The following is a 17,933-nucleotide window of genomic DNA, read 5'->3' as shown; positions in this document are numbered from 1 at the left end:
ATGGAGCTGACGAGCTCTGTAGCGGGAGGACCAAGCGAGAACGGGCTTGAAGAGTCTTCATGTCAAAAATCCAAAATCATTTCATTCTTTCCTCCTTCTTCAGCGCACGACAGCTCGCCAGCATCTTCTTCCTCATTCGTCGTTTGCGACTTCTCCATCCACAAAGTAGAGCTCGGGACGAGGTCGTCGATCCAGTCTTCGTATTCCTCTGATACCGCTTCGTTTCGACCGACTCGAGCTTCTTCGGGCAACCTGTCCTCTTCGAACCCACTTCCGCCGCTATCCGACTCAGGGTAGTCGTCGTCGTTATCTGACGTTGAAGCGTCTTTGTAACCTCCTCCGGTCGTCCCCCTCTTCCTGTTGCTTCGTCTCAAGTTCACACTGTTCAATCTTCCCCTGCCTCTCCCTCTACCCCTCGCCCGAGTCACTCCGCGTCCTCTCCTCGAACCTCGTCTCCCAGACGACGGAGTAGCCGGCGAAGGTGCAGGTCGTTCGGAGATAGGATCGAGATTGACGGGATCGACAAGGTGAGCTTGTTTTCCGAGCAAAAGGAGACTACGTTCGATCGCTTCTGATGAGGTCAAGCTCGAATTTTGAGCTTCTAGCGTTGCGGTAGGGTCGGTTTGAGGGGCAGGCGAGAACAACTCGATGAGATCCTATGAGACAGAACGAGCAAGGTCACCCCGTGCGAACAACCCTCAGACCAAAGTTGGCTCGACGCACCTGCTGTAGATCACAAGCCTCAGAGAGTTCGCTCAGATCCAGTTGACCTGTAGCAAGCAGTGTCGAGTGCTTGAGGGATCTCGAGAGTGAACCAGCGACTGAACGGAGGGATGGAAGATCGTTCGATAGTCTCTAACAGTGAACAGTGAGCAGGGGCCGACAGTGTCAGAGTATCAGACACTCCCGAAGCGATATGAGCAGATGAGCCTACGTCGACCCAAGTCGGATTGAAACAAATCGGAAACGTTTCCGACAAGTCTCCAAATAGTCTCGACAAAGCGGAGCGTAGAAGCGGCGAGAGCGTGAAGTGTAGCGGAGCAGGGTACGGAGCGAGGAGTTGATGGATGAGTAGACCTTCTTGTGAGCCTCCTTGACTCGTCGATTGCGATTGCGAAGCATTCTGAAGTGAAGGAGGAGAAACGAAATTGAGACAGAGCGAGATAGACGACAGAGACCCGGAAGGAATGGAAGGAGAATCGATGATGAGTGCTCGAGCACGAGTCGAGCGAGTAGCGACGTGGAGAGGAACTGCAATGAGCACGGTCGGTGAGCGAGGAGAGTTCAGGGAAAACACGAGAAGAAGCAGACTTGTGAGGATTTCGAAGGCGATGTACGGTACTCCGACAGCGTCTATGCCTAGCTTGGACATATTCTGAAGATCCAGCGTTTACTAGTCAGCGAGACGAACAAAGCGACTCAGAAGACTAGGGAAAGCCGGATCCCACCTTTCGCAACCAATCTGTGACTTCTCGAACGACCGCACTTCTGTCGAGTTGACCAGGGTGTATCGTTTCACCGTCAATCTGCACCGTGAGCTTGAGAGCGAGTTGTGAAGTTGCGAAAGTGCAGTTGTTTCCGACCCGCCGTGAGACGGGAGTAGTCGCGTCGAGACTGAGAGTAGGCGTGACCGAATCGCCCAGGGAGCAAGTAGTCGAGAAGGACCAGTCATCAGACATTGTTGTAGCGAATTCGGAGTGAAGAGTCGGAAGCGAAAGAGCGGTCGAGCAGTTTGATCTCTACCTTCACCTTCGACCCTCGAGAATCGCCTTATACGAGATGGGAGCCGACTCGGAAGCCAGTACGAACGGAGCAGGCACAACGCAAGACTCGCTCAAGAGGAAAGCAGATGAAATTGATCAAGTCGATTTCGCTCGTCAGTCTCTCCCGTTCCTACCCCTCTAGTAGAGCATCGAAAGCTGAAACGATCGTACGTAGCTCCCTCGAATGGCGTGGTAGATATTGGAGCAACAGATGTTGTTGATCCTGAAGATGAAAGCGACGACGATGATGTGGGACCGATGCCGTTACCAGCAGGCGCAGAGGGTGCTCCTACCAAGAAACGAAAAGGTGCATTCCAACAAGCTTGCAAGACGGCGTCCGGTGAAGCTGATACTCGACCTTCCCTCAGTTCTCAAACATGAACGACTTTACCTCGACCGCTTACCCTCTGCTGATCGGTACTGGAAGTCGTTCATGCACCGTGACCATCTCTCACAAATAGCCGTTACGAAGTGAGCCTCCCCGCTCTCCCGCTCTCTATCGCAAAATGACAGCTAATTCTCTCTTTCGCAGAACCAATTTCGTCCTCACTGCATCGCAAGACGGAATTCTGAAATTCTGGAAGAAACAACCGGTCGGAATCGAGTTTGTGAAATTGTATCGAACCCACTTGAGTCCGATCGTACATGTTGGTGTGAGTGAGGACGGGAAAAGTGCGGCGGTTTTGGGTTCCGACGTTGGAGGGAAGACCGTCGAGGGAAAGGAAGTGAAGGGGAGTGCGAAAGTATTCGATGTCGAGAACTTTGGTGCGTCCGGAGTTCAGTGAATTTCAGAGAAACATTCAGGAACTGAAATTCTCCGATTCTACGGCCTCACAGATATGATCAACATCCTCAAACTCCCTTACAACCCTCGAACATCATGTTGGCTGCACGGTGTACATGATGCTCGAACTCTCCTAGCAATGTACGGTCGGTCCAACCAGCCCGTGCGAGAACGATTTCTGACCCTGAATTTGTCACTTTTTCAGCACGGATTACGATTCTTCCGCAATCCGGATATACGACGGACGTGGAGACGGAACACCTCTACACACGATCGACTCTCTGCATCGCAAGAGTGTTCATCTCATGACTGTAAGCCCTTTCTTGCTCCTACTCCTGGAGAAATGCTTCCAACGAACCGATGTCTTTCTCGATAGTTCAACCCGAAATACAATACGGTAATCTCTATCGACGTTGGGGGCATGATTGAATACTGGGAACCGAACGAGCCGTTCGAGAAACCCGAAAATGTCGAATGGCAAAACAAATCGGCAACTGGATTGTACGAATTCAAAAAGGTTAGTTCTCCTGCTTCTGTCAACCCTCCCGGAGTTGCTTGCTCACATGGATCCCTTGCGTTAGACGAAATCCACACCCGTCGCCTTATCTCTTTCCCCAACTCAAGATTCCTTCGCCCTCCTCTCTCTCCCTTCTCTTCGAGTAACCATCTTCTCATTCCAAACCGGACGTCTAATCCGAGCGTACGACGAATCATTAGAAGCCGTTCAAGAGATGCAACAAGCTGGAACTCTTCCCGCCGGAGTCGAGATCGATTCGATGGAGTTTGGACGACGATTAGCGATTGAGAGGGACGTGGAGAAATTGGCGCTAGAGGGGATCGAGGAAGGAAGACCGACGGGAGCAACGGTGGGGAATATCGTGTGGGATGAAGGAGGAAAATTTGTGATTTATCCGACTTTGCTAGGGATTAAAGGTGAGCGAAACCAACCTTTCATCCTTTTTGTGAGCTTATTCGAGTCCAGAAGCTGATGTTTTGGGATCATCGTTCACAGTCGTCAATACTGTAACGAACAAGGTAGCCCGAATGATTGGGAAAGATGAAACCGTTCGATTCCTCAATGTTTCGCTCTATCAAGGTCTTCCCGTCAAGAAAGGAGTCACTACAATCGTAAGTCCGCGAGCTCTTTCCACGAGTCGATCACCACTAATAACAATGAGTTCTCAGGCCATGGCTACTTCCGAGAACCCTCTGTTACAAGACAAGAACGAGCGAGATCCTACCTTATTCTGCACAGCTTACAAACGAAATCGATTCTACATGTTCACTCGCTCAGAACCCGAGTACGTCACACTCTACCCTTTTTCCTCACCTAGTTATTGACCTCGTCTACTCGAACAGGGACAAAGCTGGCGAACGAGACGTCTACAACGAGAAACCGACTCGAGACGAAATGTCCCTCGCAGCCCCCGTTCTTGCTCAATCAGGTCCTCTCGGTCGAAGAGCGATCATTCATACGACAAAGGGAGACATTTTCATCGATTTATTCCCGGATCTCACGCCGAAAACGGTCGAGAATTTCGTTGGGTTATCGAAGAAGAATTATTACGACGATGTGATTTTCCATCGAGTCATCCCCAAATTCGTGAGTTTCCCCCCTACTCCTTCTTGCTGTTCATTGTGACCGCGAAACTGATTCTTGGTGATTGTAGATGTTGCAAACTGGAGATCCATTAGGAGACGGAACTGGAGGAGAATCGCTCTGGGGTTCAACGTTCGAAGACGAAATCGTGCCCTCTCTGCGACATGATCGACCTTATACGCTCAGTATGGCAAACGCGGGACCGAAAACGAACGGTAGTCAATTCTTCATCACGACGGTTCCTTGTCCTTGGTTAGACGGAAAACACACGTGAGCTTTCTTTTCTTGTCATCTTCTGTGCTCGTTGACTGACTCCCTTGAGTCGCAGTGTGTTCGGTCGCGCTACTTCGGGATTCGAAACGATTCACGATATCGAAAACGTTCGAACTGACAAGGGAGATAAACCTTTCGACGATATCAAGATTGTCAGCATCGACATCGAATCGTAGTTCTTATAGCACTGCATGCAATTTGGAGTCGACTCGAAGCCTCCTCTCGCAGTATCTCGTCTCTGAGCTTTGCGCGAGTCCTTCCGCTCGCATCCGTTCTCTGCATCCGAATCACAGGCGTTGGCAGAGACTTTCTGTGGATATTGCACTGAGTGTAATCGGAGGGGAATCATCTAAAACGAAACGGAACGAACAGAACGAGAGAAAAACAGCAAATCCAACTAAAAAGGGCACAAAGACGAGAAAAGGCGAAAGAACGAAAGACGGACGAGGGTGTGTACAGGGGAAGTCAAGGGAATTGCGGTTGCGAGATTACTGATTAGAGATAGTGAGTGGAAGTAGAGTAGGTCGGTTCGGTTTCTTGCTGTGGTTGGTGCGATTGTTGCGATTGCGAGCGATTAGGAGGGAAATCTTCTTGTTCGATACTCTTGACATATACCGTCCATCCTCGAAGAACTGTAGAGGCGTTGTGTGAGCGGTGCGCCAGAAGAAGAGCGAAGGTAAAGTCTACGCACGTTCAGGAGGCAAGTACGTTTCACGGATAGGTGCGAAGCATTCACGTCGACTCTCGGGATGCGATGCAAGATCTACCATTGTCGCGAGCTCATCAGTGATGTTGAGACAAAGCATCTTTGCTGGACAAGCTTACATTCTTCGAGAGGGATGAAACCACGACGGGTTTCGACACGACTCATGATTCGACTGTCTCGTTTCGTCATGTCTGATCGGGAGAGCGGGCTTGTCAGCGACGCAGCGGAAGGAAGCCAGTGGAATAGGGGAGCTCACGCATGGTCCAAGCGGTAGTTAAGGGAGGATAAGGAGGAAGGTTTTGACGAGCTCTTTCCGCGTTCGTCTCGGCGAGTTCGTCGTGCGCTCTTGCGATCAAGGTTTGAAGGAGACGGGTGGTTGCTTCGTAAGCTTCACCTGCGAAGCGTGGCGAGAAGAACGTTAGAAGCTACTCGGATGCGAGAATCTGAGCAGACTCACCAGCTCCGGTCGGGACGGTTAGAGCGAGGTGAAGAATACCGTCTTCAAGCTGTGACAGAACCACGCGGTCAATTAAAGAAAGGAGAACAAGAGCGGAGTGGGAACAAACCTCGTGTTCAGCGATTACGAAACCTGACAACAATTTCCCCTCTCTGATCAAGACCGGTCCTCCATTCGAAGCGTCCGGCGACATCGAAGGAGAAGTACGAGCTTTTGGTCGAGAACCTCCACGACGAGAGGGAGTACCGTCTGCGTTCAAGGTTGGAGCCTTCGCGCGTGACTTCTTCTTGCGAATCATTGGTGTCGACCAACGGAGAGCGACGAATCTGCAAAGCCGATGCAGCGTGAGTATGGGAATGTTATCGCGAGAGAATATGGGGGACTCACCGTTTCGTAGCACGGTCAGAAGTAGCTTCAATGTCGTTTCGGATGAGAGGATCGTAAGTTCTGTTTATGTAACGGTAGTGAGTCCTGGCCTTGTTCCCAGACAATCTGAGAGAGAGCAGAACTCACGTCCAGCAATCAATACAAATCTTCTCTACCTCCTCGAAGCTCCTCGCGATCGCCGAAACGCTTTCAATCATGTCTGGAACTGCGAGAGTACCGAGGATACTCGAAGCATGAAATTCTGCGCAAATCGTCGAAACCTTGTCCCTCTCAGCTTCCGAGAGTTTCGAGATCGGCCAGACGTCGCTACAAAGTCGAAGGACCGTCAGGTGGGAAGAAATTGAGAAAGAAGGAGCTTAAGCTCACTAGTCCATATCGTTGACAGCGTTGAGACGAGTGTGCAAGAGTTGGCAGGTTCGACGACCGTGCGGGAACATCTCTTTGCATCGCCACCGTCCAACTCTACGAGCGAGGAAAGCGAAGTCAGTGTGAGAGTTTCGAGGGGAAAAGAGACGAAAGCAAAGCTCACCCTTTCGTTCCTCCTCCTCCTCCGCTGAACAAAGATCCAACCGAAGCTCAGTCAGCTCGCGATCTGCCTTCGAAGTGCAAGAGGAGATAACGCACCAGTCCGAGCAGCGGAGATAACGAGTATCGCAGAAAGCGCAAAGGACTTCGATCGAGGCGTTGACAGCGGCTCCATCCGTTCGAGACAATTGGCCACTCCCGATCTCTCGACGACACACATCGCCTGTGGATCAAGATTCGTCAAATGAGTCTTCGGAACGACTCGACGACGAATTCGACTCACAACCTAAAAGTCCTTCAGTCGAATCTAAAACGCTCGCTCTTCGTTTCTTCCCATTCGTCAAAGCTTGAGTCGGCGTAAACCCGGTTCTCGATTTCCCAGGAGGAGCCGGTGTAGGTCTCACGTCGTTCGTTTCGAGGTCCAACCCTTCGAATCGATCCACCGCACCGCTGAGCGTATCTTCGTAGATCGCTTCGTCGTTGTATCCTGTGAAGGCCAATTCTCGATCTTTCCCGTTCCCCGTCACGGACGGCAGAGGCATACACGTCGAGCAGACGAACCTCCCGTGATAATTCGCTGCATCTGCTCCTCCTTCGAGGTCGACCGCTCCTCCTCTCAACGTCAATTTCCCAATCTCACTTCCGCATTGGTAACAGTTGTAGTCGAGTTCGACCGCGCGTCGAGTACTCGTCTGGAGAACGGTTCGACGAGCAGACTTGTCGGCGGGAGATAATCGTCCAGTGATGTCGAGAACTCCGAGTTTTCGTCGATGAGCTGCAGCTTTGAGAACTGCCGCGCTAGGTTTCGAAGGATCGGAAGAAGGGATGTAAGGGGAAGATGGGTTTGGAGGTAACGAAGAGGCTGAGGAACGACGACGACTTTGAGTGTGAGTCTGACTTGGAGTGCGAGAAGGAGGTGAAGGTGGTCGAAGCGAATTCGTCGATGTCGAGGAAGGGAGGTAGGCAGTCAAGGGAACGGGAGGAGGAGCTGGCAGTTGATGATGATGCGACTGGAGAGGGTTGCCGAAGTACTGTTGTTGCTGGTGGTAATTCGGAGGAGGGAACGAAGAGTGAGGTTGAACAGAAGCGAGAGAATGAGAAGATCCCGTAAAGTCGCGGAAGGGTAGGGACAAGTCATGCGATGGACCGACGGGAGGAGGGAGATGGAAAGGATAGTGTTGAGACGGGGGAAAAGGCGAATTCGATTGAGACGAGGACGATAAGCTCGAAGAAGACAAGAAAGAAGGATGGAAATGCGGGAAATTCGAAGTCGGATGCGGTAAGTGCTGGTTCGAAGGGGAATTTACGAACGAGTGTTGAGGTGCCGAGAGAGGAGAGAGGTAACTGATATCGTGCGAGTTTGCGAGAGGAGAATGGGAAAATTGTTGTGGGAACGGATTCGGAAACGAAGAAGTTGAATTCGGCGCCCAAGATGCCCTCCTCTGATTCTGATTCAACTGATTACTGCTCCAATCCGCCGCTACGAGGTCTCCCATCGATCTCGAAGAAGAAGAAGTAGTAACTTTGCAGGATTTCCGTCGGTCCTGAGCCGACCATTGTCCCCCCGAAGACGAAGAACGATCTTCCGGCAACGGATTCAATTCACTCGGTGGAAACATTGTCACTCCATTCGCACGTCCTGTGTAAGAGCTGGTCGTATTCGTAGTCGTTGAAGGTGCAGGAGGAGGAGGTCCGGGTGAGAAACTGTTCTCCCCCGAATTCGCGATCGAGGGCATCACTGGGTATTGAGAGTTGCCAAACGAATAGTGTGTACTCGGATCCGGCAATGATGGAGAGAACGTAGGGAGGGGAGGAGTCGAGGTTGAAGACGTTGAGGTTGAGGTTGAGGTTGTTGGGTGATGTCGCTCAGTGGGACCGTTCCATTGACCTGGGTTGTCGTACTCGTGGGGCCGAGGGAGCATGCCTGTCGGAACTCAAGGCGGGTATGGTAAGGAAGCGAAGCACGAAGCACGGTCGGTTCCTTCCTCTCCTCTTCCTCTTCCTTTCTCTCCCTTCTCTCTCGTTTTGCCGCCCTTGATCCGGCACTTCGTCCACTTCCAACAATTCCGGCCCGGCAGGACTAGCGTCAAAAACCATTAAGACACCTTCCTTTGTGCCTTTCGCACTTCTTTCCTTTTTTTCTCCCTTTCTCCCTTCAGCGAGAGGACGAGAATGAAACGAGCACCTTAAGCATCTTCTCTCGCTATTCTACGAAGGGAACTGGTCCAGTGCCGTCGAGAGAGAGGAGAATGTGCAAGAGGGCGAGAGGAACGGTAGACGAATGGATTGACCTCCTCCGCAGATCGTTACGACTTTGCATTTGAGAAGAAGAGCAATCAAACAGAGAAGTCCGCCGAACTTCCCGACGTGCGATGAGCTTGGGACAGTGGAATAGCGGTGACGATTGTAATTTAGATTGCGCTGGATTGGTTCGATGAAGTACAGTACATACTGCAAGAGAACGCGTCAATGGTGAAGTGAGGAGAGTTCGATCAGGGGACGAGCTTACGGCGAGCCTCGAAGCATTCGCAATTTCGCACTGTGCCTGCACTCAGTCCTTATACCTTCGACGTTTCGACCGACCCGTCTACGTACTGTGTCTTGGTGCTCGATCACTGTTGGTCGCCGTTGTGTCGTTGTCGTCGTGGCGTCGTCGTCGTCGCTGCTCGGTTCGCAACCTGGGATCCGCGCTTGCTGTCCAAGGTTTTCCTTTCCTTTCTTCTTTTTGTCGCGAGGCCGAACCGTGGGGCTATCGGACGAATCGTCCGCTGTACTGTACAGTGACGACGTACGTGAACAGCAGAAGATTGTCCAGGAAATGAGATCGAGAAGAGAAGAGAAGACAATTTCCTGCGTTCCCAAGTCATCGAGTTCAGTTTGAGAGGCAAGTTTGCAATTTAAGCTTACATTCAATTGATCTCGCAAGAAGAACTTTTTGCGAGTGCCTGTACGTACTGTAGTTACAGTCTCTTCCAGCCTCACTTGAAGTTGAGCGCCCTTCGTTCAACCGTCTGTCGGATGGAAGAAGTCAAGCTGGACGGAAGGATTTTCGATGGAAGCCTTCGAAGGTGTCGATCTCGAAGGAAGATCAGAGTTTCCAGCTGGGAAGGTTGTTTCAACTTTGTCGGGGTTCAGTTCTGTCGTCGTTGCTGTCTACGCAAAGATGTTTCTCAACAGTACATACACCAGCGAAGGAGAGAAATTGTAGGGACGCACTCGCCCAATCGTGAGCGTCTTCGCTCCCTTCCACTCGTCAGAAACTCGGTTTGTCCTACAGAATCTCGTTCCGTGACCAGCGACTCGAAGTCGTCGGAGTCGAGCCGCCTCCCTAAAGAGTCAAACCCACGGCGCCACAGCTTGTCACAGCTTGTGAATGTGAAAGGACTGTGCGATGATCTTGAGCTTAATCCTGAACACCGACGAGACCCCAGACGGATCGAACGAAGTCTAAAAAGGATGCGGAGTTTAGTTTGCTCGTGGTGATGTGGGTGAATGAGATCAATCGACACGGAACGGGGAGAGAGGCCGGGCGAGGGGAACGGAAGGCGAGATGGGGGGATGAAGGAGAAGGATGGCAGAAGACGTGATTTTTTTTCAGTCGAGTCCAAATTTGCGAGCTCGAACAGACGAGGATTGAAGCGAGAGTCTTTGTGCTGTCCCGCCTCGCGCTCTCACGGACCCGAGACCGTGCGCCGAGTTTTGAAGAGTAAACCCCGTTTTTCTTTTGGTTTTTCGCTTTCTCCTGATCAACATGCTCATTCAACCCTAGGCCTCTTGGGATCCCTCTCTCCCTCTTCCTGCGTTGCTGATGTTGTCGTCGATGCTGATGTTGCTGTTGTCGAAGTCGAAGTCGAAGTCGAAGGGAGCAGACCTCGTAACGAGAGATCGTAAACAACTGCACCAGTCTTTCCATCAGTTCTCGAGCCTCCTGTGTGCCATCTTCGCCGATAAGCAGAAGTGATAATTTACCTTCCTCTAACCTCTTGACGTCGTATTTGATCGAATCGAACCTCTTCCTCAATGAATCGTTCTTCAAGTTTAGGAGTCCGAAAGCGTTTGATAATTCTTTGGCGAATTGAGAGTATTGTACTGGGGCGGAATAGTCACCCATCGTTACTCGATTGATCGCTAGTCGTGACTGGAAGGCGATCGAGAGTAATGGTCAGCGACCTCAGCTTCGTGATGAGGTTGACAGTCTATAACGTGATCGTCCGTCGCGTCCGTTGCTTCTCGACGCCGAGTCTTTATGCTCGCCTCAAGGCAATGGCGCAGTAATTTAGGGAAAGGCACTAACGAGTTCATTGACGAGAGAGATGAGGGAATGAAGATAATCCTCTGTCGAGAGGAAGAACTGGTCTTTCCATTCAGCTTTGACTACTCGAGCAAGAAATCAACAGCGAGTCAGCCCCGATCAGATAGGGGAGCGGTCCGCGAAACCATTTCGTGCGATCGAAGCCGCTTCGAAACGGAGTCGTACTGTAATGAAAGTAAAAGCGGTTGCTTACATTTCAATTCCTCCGCAACCTGTTCCTTCGTGACGACGATCTCACAATTCGACTCCAGGAACCGTCGCAACACGACGATATAACTTGATTGTTGAACTTGTCGCGAAAAGAGGTCATTGTAACGGTAGAACTGTTCTTTCGGGACCAAGGACGCTAGTTGTTCGAGCTCTTGCTGAAGCAGTACGAGTTGAGGATCTAGGTTGGAGAGGAGAGTCGGCACTGAAGAGAAGCGATCGAGAAAGGCGAGAGATCAGACCCCGTCGTCGCAGAACAAGAGAGAAGGGACCGAGATGGCTCACGTTCAGCCGCAGGTGTAGAGTGAACCTTTGAGAGCCGTCCCAACAGAGGTCTCTGAGCGAGGTCGATGAGTTTCGTACAGTCCTTGATCTTTTCCCGAATCGATTGATCTTGACTGAGGGAGTCTTGAAGGTAGGTAAAGTCGACAGACATCTTGTCTAGATTGTGCTAGGTCGTAGTGAGTTCGATAGAAGGTGATGGAAAGAGTGAGAGAGGAGCTTTCGTAATCTCGTTCAACTTTGCCTCTTGTCTCTTCTCCGGACGACTCGTACTCGCTCGGAGCAGCGCACCTCAGTCACCCGCCTACATCACCGGCTCAAGCGCTCCCGCAAATCGATTATACCGCTTCATCAAACTCGCCCCTGTCCGCTTCTCCTTCCCTTCTCTTCTCACTACTCGCTCAATAAACCACGATGCCCGACGTCGAGATGGATCAGTCATTCTTAGAGATCGGTCGGCATTGCTCAGAGGATTCCTGTCGCGTAAGCATCCAGCTTCCTCCGTTTCACTCAACCCACCTCTTGGCTGACGAATCCTCTCTCTGACTCCCGAATAGCAACTCGATTGTGAGTCTCCCAGCTCCTGATCTTCTCTTAGCCATGACTGACCTCCCCGAACCGAACGAGCGACAGTTCTTCCGTTTAAATGTCCCTCCTGCTCTCTCCCGTTCTGTTCGACACACTGGCGACCTCCATCCGGCCATTCTTGCCCCTCCTACGATCCCACCGTCTACGACAACCGCGTACCCTCCTGTCCACTCTGTTCCTCTCCCGTTCCACCTCGCTCCTCTCACGCTTCCGAAGACCCAAACCTCTCAATGGATCATCACCTCGAATACGATTGCGTCGTCCTTCATCCTGACAAGAAGAAGCAGAAGAAACCGTCAAATGAATGTCAGGTACAAAAATGCAAGACGAAATTGGTCGTCGAGATTAGGTGTGAGAAATGTAAAGGGAGGTTTTGTCCGAGTCATAGGTTCGAGAGGGATCATAAGTGTGATGGAGGGGAGTCGTTGAGGCGGGAACAGGAGGCGCAAAGGAAGAGTAGCGGGAAAGGGAAAGGGTTCGGAGGGTTGTTCAAATCGAGCACGAGCTCAACGTCCGGGAGTTCGGGAGCGATGAGGAAATCAGCGACATCCACGACGAGCGGGCTCTCGAGGGAGAGGATAGATGGAATGGGGCAAGCGGGACTGGCGGCGCTGAGGAGGGCTCAACAACAAGCGGCAACGAAAACGAACAACTTCCTCAATTCGACCTCTTCCTCCTCGAAACCCGAACAAATCACGATAGACGATTCGGATTCCTCAGTCGAGATCGTCTCTCACAAACCTGCCGCCGCTTCTACCTCTTCCTCGAAACCCGACTCCTCCTCAAAACCAACTCCTTCCACCTCTTCATCAAAACCTTCTGCACCTCCACCAATGAAAGCGAGCTCGAAACGTGCACAAGCCGAACAAGCCTCGGCGAGGAAAGCTCTCGAAGCTCGTTACGAGAAGGGACTGTTGAGTGAGAAGGAGAAATTGAAGTTTGCGGAGATGAAGGCTGAGGAAGCAAAGGGCAGGAGCGGCAAAGGTGGGAAGAAAGAGGGAGATACGTGTGGGATAATGTGAGGTGGGAGAGGTGGTTTAGACGAGCTGGAACTCGTTGAACGGTTTTCATTTTTTCCCTTCTCTTTCTCCTCCTTGGCCCTCAATTACCCTCTTTCTTCGATGATACACCCAAGTCTGCTAGTTGTGCAATGCCCCGCTTTCGTAGCCTTTCTATCGAGCGACACTGAGACTGCTGAAAGAGCCTGACTGAGCTTGAGTCGCTTTCGAAGTCAAGACGGTTCAAAGAGAGATACTGCAGCAGAGTTGCCACCAAGTACAGTACTGTACAGTCAGGCGTTGCAACGTGAGTCAGCCAAGTCTAGAATGCAGTTTCTCGTAAACCGAGCTTAGAAGAGCGAGTTCGTTTCGGTCGAAAGACCGAGAACAAACGATGATTCATGACCTTTTTCGAGCGACAGCCCTCGCTTGTTTTTGCTCATCTCTCTCTCTCTCTCACTCGCTCCAACTTCTTTCGCGATTAGAATCAACTCAAACCCGATAGTCCATCTCGAAACAGACATACCTTTTGGTGAGTCTCCAGGAGCTCTTTCTCTCGACGAAAAGGAAAGGCTGACACTTTCTCACGGGTCGATCAGTCAGCTGCAGTCGAGACTCTCAACTCCCACCCAGCCACCACCGCGACTCTCTCCTCCCTTCTCACCACTCCTTCCAACTCGTACCGAACCGAACAACACAGACAGACAGAGAAGATATGCCTAAGTTCTCAAACGCCAACTGGCCGACCATCTGGGGATTCGACTTGAGTGAACTCTCGTTCAGTGCGTTCTCAAGCAAGAAGATGTTTGACAAGAAATGGCATCTTAGGAGGGAAAGGTTCAGTGAGTTTTCTTCTCGCATTGAGAACCGGGAGTGTCAGCGCTAATTCGGTTCTGGGTGTGCGAATAGTCGCTTATCAGGCAGCAATGTTGATCTGTCTGGCAGCTGAATGTACCGCAACGTACTCGTAAGTTCGAAAGTCCCGGAGTTGCGTGATATTTTGCTGATGACTTCGAAGGAGGACAACAGTTTGGCCAAATACGAGGACACCCAAGATAGGGTAGAGGATCGTTTCGCGCCGGCCCACTACTACCAAAACGACTTAGTAGACTTCGCTATTACGACTATAGTCTTTTCCGTTTTCGTCGTAAGCGTCTTCCCTCCGGGTTTTCGCAAAACTTTCCGTTCTCACATTTCGTTTTTCGACAGGCGACCCTCTTCGGTGCCGATTTCTTCTTCTTGCTCCAGTTCCCCAAACGACGATACCCCGACTGGTACCAGAATACGAAGAAGTTCTGCGCAATCGTCATTACTACTGGTGTTTTCGCCGCAGCGCTTGGATCGACCGTACGTTGCTCTCTTCATCTGCCTACGGTTACATCACTAACCTCTGGAGTACAGATCGTTGTCGCGAGGAACTCTGCTCAAATCGTCCACGTCTCTGAAGAAGTCGCAAGAGAAGCCGCCGAATACTATTTCCGACCTCCTCTCGTCTACCGAAAATGGGCGGTAAATTTGGCGTGGGTCGTGCTGCTGTGGATCGGATGGCTAGCATGCGTCGTATCAACGATCCTGATGTTCATGGCATCGTCGTGGGACAAGGCGAATCCCTCAGCGTTCAACACTTCGCACATCTCGTCCGGTTCGACCGAAAACCTCGACGTTCTCCCAACTTCGGTTCAACAATCCGGTCAATCCTCTCTCGACCTCGGTCATCGACCTCCAGTAACCGGCGAAAAACTCTCGGCGACTCCTTCGACGAATAGTCAAGCTCCTCCTCTCGAACACACCGTTCTTTAGATTTTCTCTTTCCTTCGATCGTTCAATCGCACTTATTAGATGCTTTCCTCATTCATACCTGTAACCCTACCTTTACACTTTTCCCTTACTCGTTCCGCATTCTATACAGTAAATAGTTACCCCTTGTTAGATTAGAATACCCTTCTCCTCGTCTCTCGTTTCTCTACACTTTTCATACTGCAAATAATCACTCAACTTTCTCCAGCCCTCTCCTCGTCGGTCCAGAGTTGACAAAGAACAAAGAATTTGCGTTTCCAGACAGGTCAAAAGAACGAAAGAGACAGATCATCAGGAGAAAAAAGGTACGAACAAGGCAAGACAACGACAAAAGGGAAACGATACAACGAAAAGAGAGAAACGTACTACGAGAGAGAGCGAGAGACTGTGTTTTGCGAGGCGATTCTTGAACCTCGTTTTTGATCAAGCGAGAACCCTTATCCCCTTTCCTTTCCCTAAACCGTTTTAACGTAACAATTTCGGTACTTCGACTCCACCTACCATCCTCGTACCCGCACCTACGCTCGTTCCAACTCCTGCTCCAGTCGCGCTCGAAGAAGACGAAGAGGCGGGAGCTCCAGTGATCGATTGAATCGTCTCAATCGCTTTCTTCGATTTTTTCTGAGCCGATCCTCCGCCTCCCTCGTCGTCTCCTGCGGCAGGTCGAGTCGTTTTCTGTTTCGCTCCTCCTCCTCCTCCAGATTTCGATCCAGAAGGTTTCAATCGCCTGAGAACCTTTAAATCGTTCATCGTTTCGGCGCAGAACCAATTCCCATCTTCCTCTTCTTCTTCTTCTTCTTCCTCCTCCTCGTTCTCCTCGTCATCTCCTTGACCCTGAGCTTGTTCTGGTCCCGTGACTTCGACTTCAAGTTGATCTTGTTCTTCTTCTTCAGTTGCAGTTGCTCGACGAATTCCTTTCTTCTTCTTCCCCTGACCTTGACCTTGACCTTGAACTTGACCTGAAGCTTCGAGCTCTTGTTGCAAAGCGACCAGAAAATCTTCTCGAGTGTGACGATGTTGGAACGCGCGCCAATCTTTCGAAGAACGAATAATCACTTTCTCTTCTTCTTCCTCATCTTCCTCCTCCTCGTCTGATTCCTCCGATTGCTCTTCTTCGGTTGAAGTCGAGGTAGTGAGTGGTTGGTGAGAGGTAGAAGCGACGGGTTGGGAAGTGACGTTGACGTCGGCGGGAGGAGCGTTGAGGGCGAGTTCGAGAGCTTGGTCCTTCAATTGCACGAATCCGTAGTTCTGCTCACAGATATAGCGAGAGTTAGTCGAGAGTCCATGAACAGGTAGAGATAAAGAGAGTAACGAACCGTGAATTGAGCTAAACGTTCGCGAGAGAGCGGAATCGTCAGTAGACTGATTCGCAAGAAGTCGATAGAAAACGTCAGATTGGAACTCACTCTTAAATCCATTCGGATTCCCATGAGTATATACCCTCGGCAAGACATCACTCGCCAGAAGTGGATTCGAGAAATCGACGAGGACGGTTTCCGCATCGTGAGACCAACAGATGATTTCACCGAAATTTTGAGGATGCATCATCATGTATCGGAGTTTCGTGACGAAAGGTTTCATTCCCGGGATCTACTCAACAAGGAACGAGGGTTCAATAGAGAAACGACAATGTGAGGGAAAGAGAAGGGAAAGCTCACGTTGGGAATCTCGTAAGCGTTGGCCGGTTTTTCCATTCTTTTCCCGCGACCGGGTTGAGCAGGAGCGGAAGAAGTCGAAGCTGGAGCTGATGCCATAGCTTCAGGAGCTCGGAATTGTCCTGCTTCGAATTGAGAACCTTGAACGCCGTAAGGAACGGAACGAACGGGAGGAGGAGCGGGAACTTCGGTAGGCTGACGAACGGCACCTCCGGGCGCAGGGGGAGTAGGTAGAGGAGGCAGAGGTCCTCGTCGAGCGATGAGAGGGAGATGATCGGAAGGGAAGGGAGAAGCTGCAGGGTACCTTGGATAGAACGACGTCGAAGGAGGAGCATGGAAAGAGTAGGCACTAGACATCGACCAGGGTTGATACTCTGGGTACGTCGGAGGAGCGAGAGGCTGTTGACGAGAGAAGTTTCCTCCTCCTCCAGAGAACGAGTTGCGAGAGGGACCGGGGTTCGTAGCTCCACTCGAGGACGAGACAGTCGAATCGTAGCTAGTCCTCCTGTCTGATCCCCAGTCAGGGATTTCTCCCTCTTCACGTTCCATCAAGTTTTCTTCGACGAACTGTTGCGATTTCGAGATTCCTCCTTCTCCTTTCAAGGTCGGATTCGTTCCTTTCTCTTCTCCTTCTTCGCTCGATTCACTATCGGATGGTTCATCTCCTGGTTGACTGGTCGGAACGGGTCGAGGAGCAGCAGCTTGAGCAGAATGGAAAGAGTAATCGCGGTGGTAGGACGAAGTGAAAGAAGAGTGTTGAACAGAGTAATTCGCTCCGTGGAACGCTTGTTGGAACGCAGATTTGTGAGTCGATGGTCGAGGATACAAGACGGGTTGGTGGGAGGGAGGAGGGACTGGTTGATTACTCGCAATCGCGATTGCATCATCCTATTTCAACAGTCGAGACTTGCGAGTCAGCCAGCTACCTAGGCGCGCAGAGTGACTCTCTGTACTCACTGGAGGTTGTTCCTGTTGTGCTGGTTGAGCAGGAGGAGCTGCAGAAGGAGGGGGATCAACGGAACGAGTTTGATCAATTGAATGATGTTCTTCTCCTCCTCCTGCTTGATCCGGTGGGAGGTTCTTGACTTGAGCTTGTTGTTCCATCTTATTGAGCTGGTGTGCGAGTGGAAGGAAGGGGGAAAGACGTGGCAAGAGAAAGGAAGGAAGTCCAAGGAAGGAACTTTTGAGCACTCGCGATCTCCGATCTTTCGATTGTGCTGTACCTTCTGTCGCACCGTCAGACACAATTGTCCAAGTGCAAGACTCGAGGCGAGCGAGCGAGCAAAATCTCTGAAGAAAAACACGGCTCGAGCGCCCCAATTCGAAGAAATCGCTTCTTCCCTCTTGCCATCGCCCTTGTCCTACTCCCCATCGTCCATCGTTCGAAACGGCTGTGCGCGTCCATCGTCCTTCTGCGTCTCCGTCCTGAAGCGAGTTGATACGACCCTGAAACCTCTTCTCTGCCCGTTCCTTCTCGGTTTGCTCTGCTCTGCTTCGTTTCCGACTTCGAGATTCTCCGTGAACTCGCTTCGATTGCACATCACCTAGGTAGCGAGGGTTCGAAGGGTCAGTCTCGGTTCGAACGCAGGACAACGTCAC

The 17,933-nt window shown here is 51.2% G+C and overlaps 7 protein-coding genes across 7 annotated transcripts; 3 read left to right on the top strand and 4 right to left on the bottom strand.

Annotated features, from left to right (window-relative positions):
* Positions 1 to 62: 62 nt before the first annotated feature.
* Positions 63 to 1,372, bottom strand: JCM6883_002532 (uncharacterized protein; the record flags this gene model as incomplete). The annotated part of the gene is made up of 3 exons (XM_076632368.1): positions 63 to 656; positions 724 to 855; positions 935 to 1,372. 3 exons carry the CDS (start codon positions 1,370 to 1,372, stop codon positions 63 to 65), a joined length of 1,164 nt encoding a protein of 387 aa, XP_076487708.1.
* Positions 1,373 to 1,779: 407 nt separating this feature from the next.
* Positions 1,780 to 4,596, top strand: JCM6883_002531 (WD40 repeat domain-containing peptidylprolyl isomerase; the record flags this gene model as incomplete). Its single annotated transcript, XM_076632367.1, has 13 exons — positions 1,780 to 1,876; positions 1,939 to 2,070; positions 2,132 to 2,234; positions 2,296 to 2,528; positions 2,601 to 2,688; positions 2,753 to 2,858; positions 2,924 to 3,064; positions 3,129 to 3,480; positions 3,560 to 3,675; positions 3,733 to 3,848; positions 3,907 to 4,150; positions 4,218 to 4,417; positions 4,476 to 4,596. 13 exons carry the CDS (start codon positions 1,780 to 1,782, stop codon positions 4,594 to 4,596), a joined length of 2,049 nt encoding a protein of 682 aa, XP_076487707.1.
* Positions 4,597 to 4,915: 319 nt separating this feature from the next.
* Positions 4,916 to 8,417, bottom strand: JCM6883_002530 (uncharacterized protein; the record flags this gene model as incomplete). Its single annotated transcript, XM_076632366.1, has 12 exons — positions 4,916 to 5,052; positions 5,112 to 5,183; positions 5,246 to 5,317; positions 5,383 to 5,520; positions 5,584 to 5,632; positions 5,693 to 5,909; positions 5,971 to 6,030; positions 6,097 to 6,276; positions 6,337 to 6,432; positions 6,500 to 6,523; positions 6,595 to 6,718; positions 6,779 to 8,417. The coding sequence occupies 12 exons, from the start codon at positions 8,415 to 8,417 to the stop codon at positions 4,916 to 4,918; spliced, it is 2,808 nt and encodes a 935-aa protein (XP_076487706.1).
* A 1,833-nt stretch (positions 8,418 to 10,250) lies between these two features.
* Positions 10,251 to 11,450, bottom strand: JCM6883_002529 (translin; the record flags this gene model as incomplete). The annotated part of the gene is made up of 5 exons (XM_076632365.1): positions 10,251 to 10,390; positions 10,465 to 10,633; positions 10,790 to 10,869; positions 11,001 to 11,219; positions 11,300 to 11,450. The coding sequence occupies 5 exons, from the start codon at positions 11,448 to 11,450 to the stop codon at positions 10,251 to 10,253; spliced, it is 759 nt and encodes a 252-aa protein (XP_076487705.1).
* Positions 11,451 to 11,710: 260 nt separating this feature from the next.
* Positions 11,711 to 12,906, top strand: JCM6883_002528 (AN1-type zinc finger protein; the record flags this gene model as incomplete). Its single annotated transcript, XM_076632364.1, has 3 exons — positions 11,711 to 11,779; positions 11,854 to 11,863; positions 11,930 to 12,906. The coding sequence occupies 3 exons, from the start codon at positions 11,711 to 11,713 to the stop codon at positions 12,904 to 12,906; spliced, it is 1,056 nt and encodes a 351-aa protein (XP_076487704.1).
* Positions 12,907 to 13,597: 691 nt separating this feature from the next.
* JCM6883_002527 (uncharacterized protein) lies at positions 13,598 to 14,682 on the top strand (the record flags this gene model as incomplete). Its single annotated transcript, XM_076632363.1, has 5 exons — positions 13,598 to 13,724; positions 13,792 to 13,849; positions 13,912 to 14,029; positions 14,092 to 14,229; positions 14,284 to 14,682. 5 exons carry the CDS (start codon positions 13,598 to 13,600, stop codon positions 14,680 to 14,682), a joined length of 840 nt encoding a protein of 279 aa, XP_076487703.1.
* A 462-nt stretch (positions 14,683 to 15,144) lies between these two features.
* JCM6883_002526 (uncharacterized protein) lies at positions 15,145 to 17,438 on the bottom strand (the record flags this gene model as incomplete). Its single annotated transcript, XM_076632362.1, has 5 exons — positions 15,145 to 15,927; positions 15,996 to 16,006; positions 16,086 to 16,269; positions 16,338 to 17,222; positions 17,292 to 17,438. The coding sequence occupies 5 exons, from the start codon at positions 17,436 to 17,438 to the stop codon at positions 15,145 to 15,147; spliced, it is 2,010 nt and encodes a 669-aa protein (XP_076487702.1).
* Positions 17,439 to 17,933: the final 495 nt, after the last annotated feature.

The sequence above is a fragment of the Sporobolomyces salmoneus genome, assembly GCF_050403485.1.
Source record: "Sporobolomyces salmoneus JCM6883 DNA, S_salmoneus_JCM6883_v1_ctg25, whole genome shotgun sequence".
Taxonomy (NCBI): Eukaryota; Fungi; Basidiomycota; class Microbotryomycetes; order Sporidiobolales; family Sporidiobolaceae; genus Sporobolomyces; species Sporobolomyces salmoneus.
This window is presented reverse-complemented; position numbering and strand designations above follow the sequence as displayed.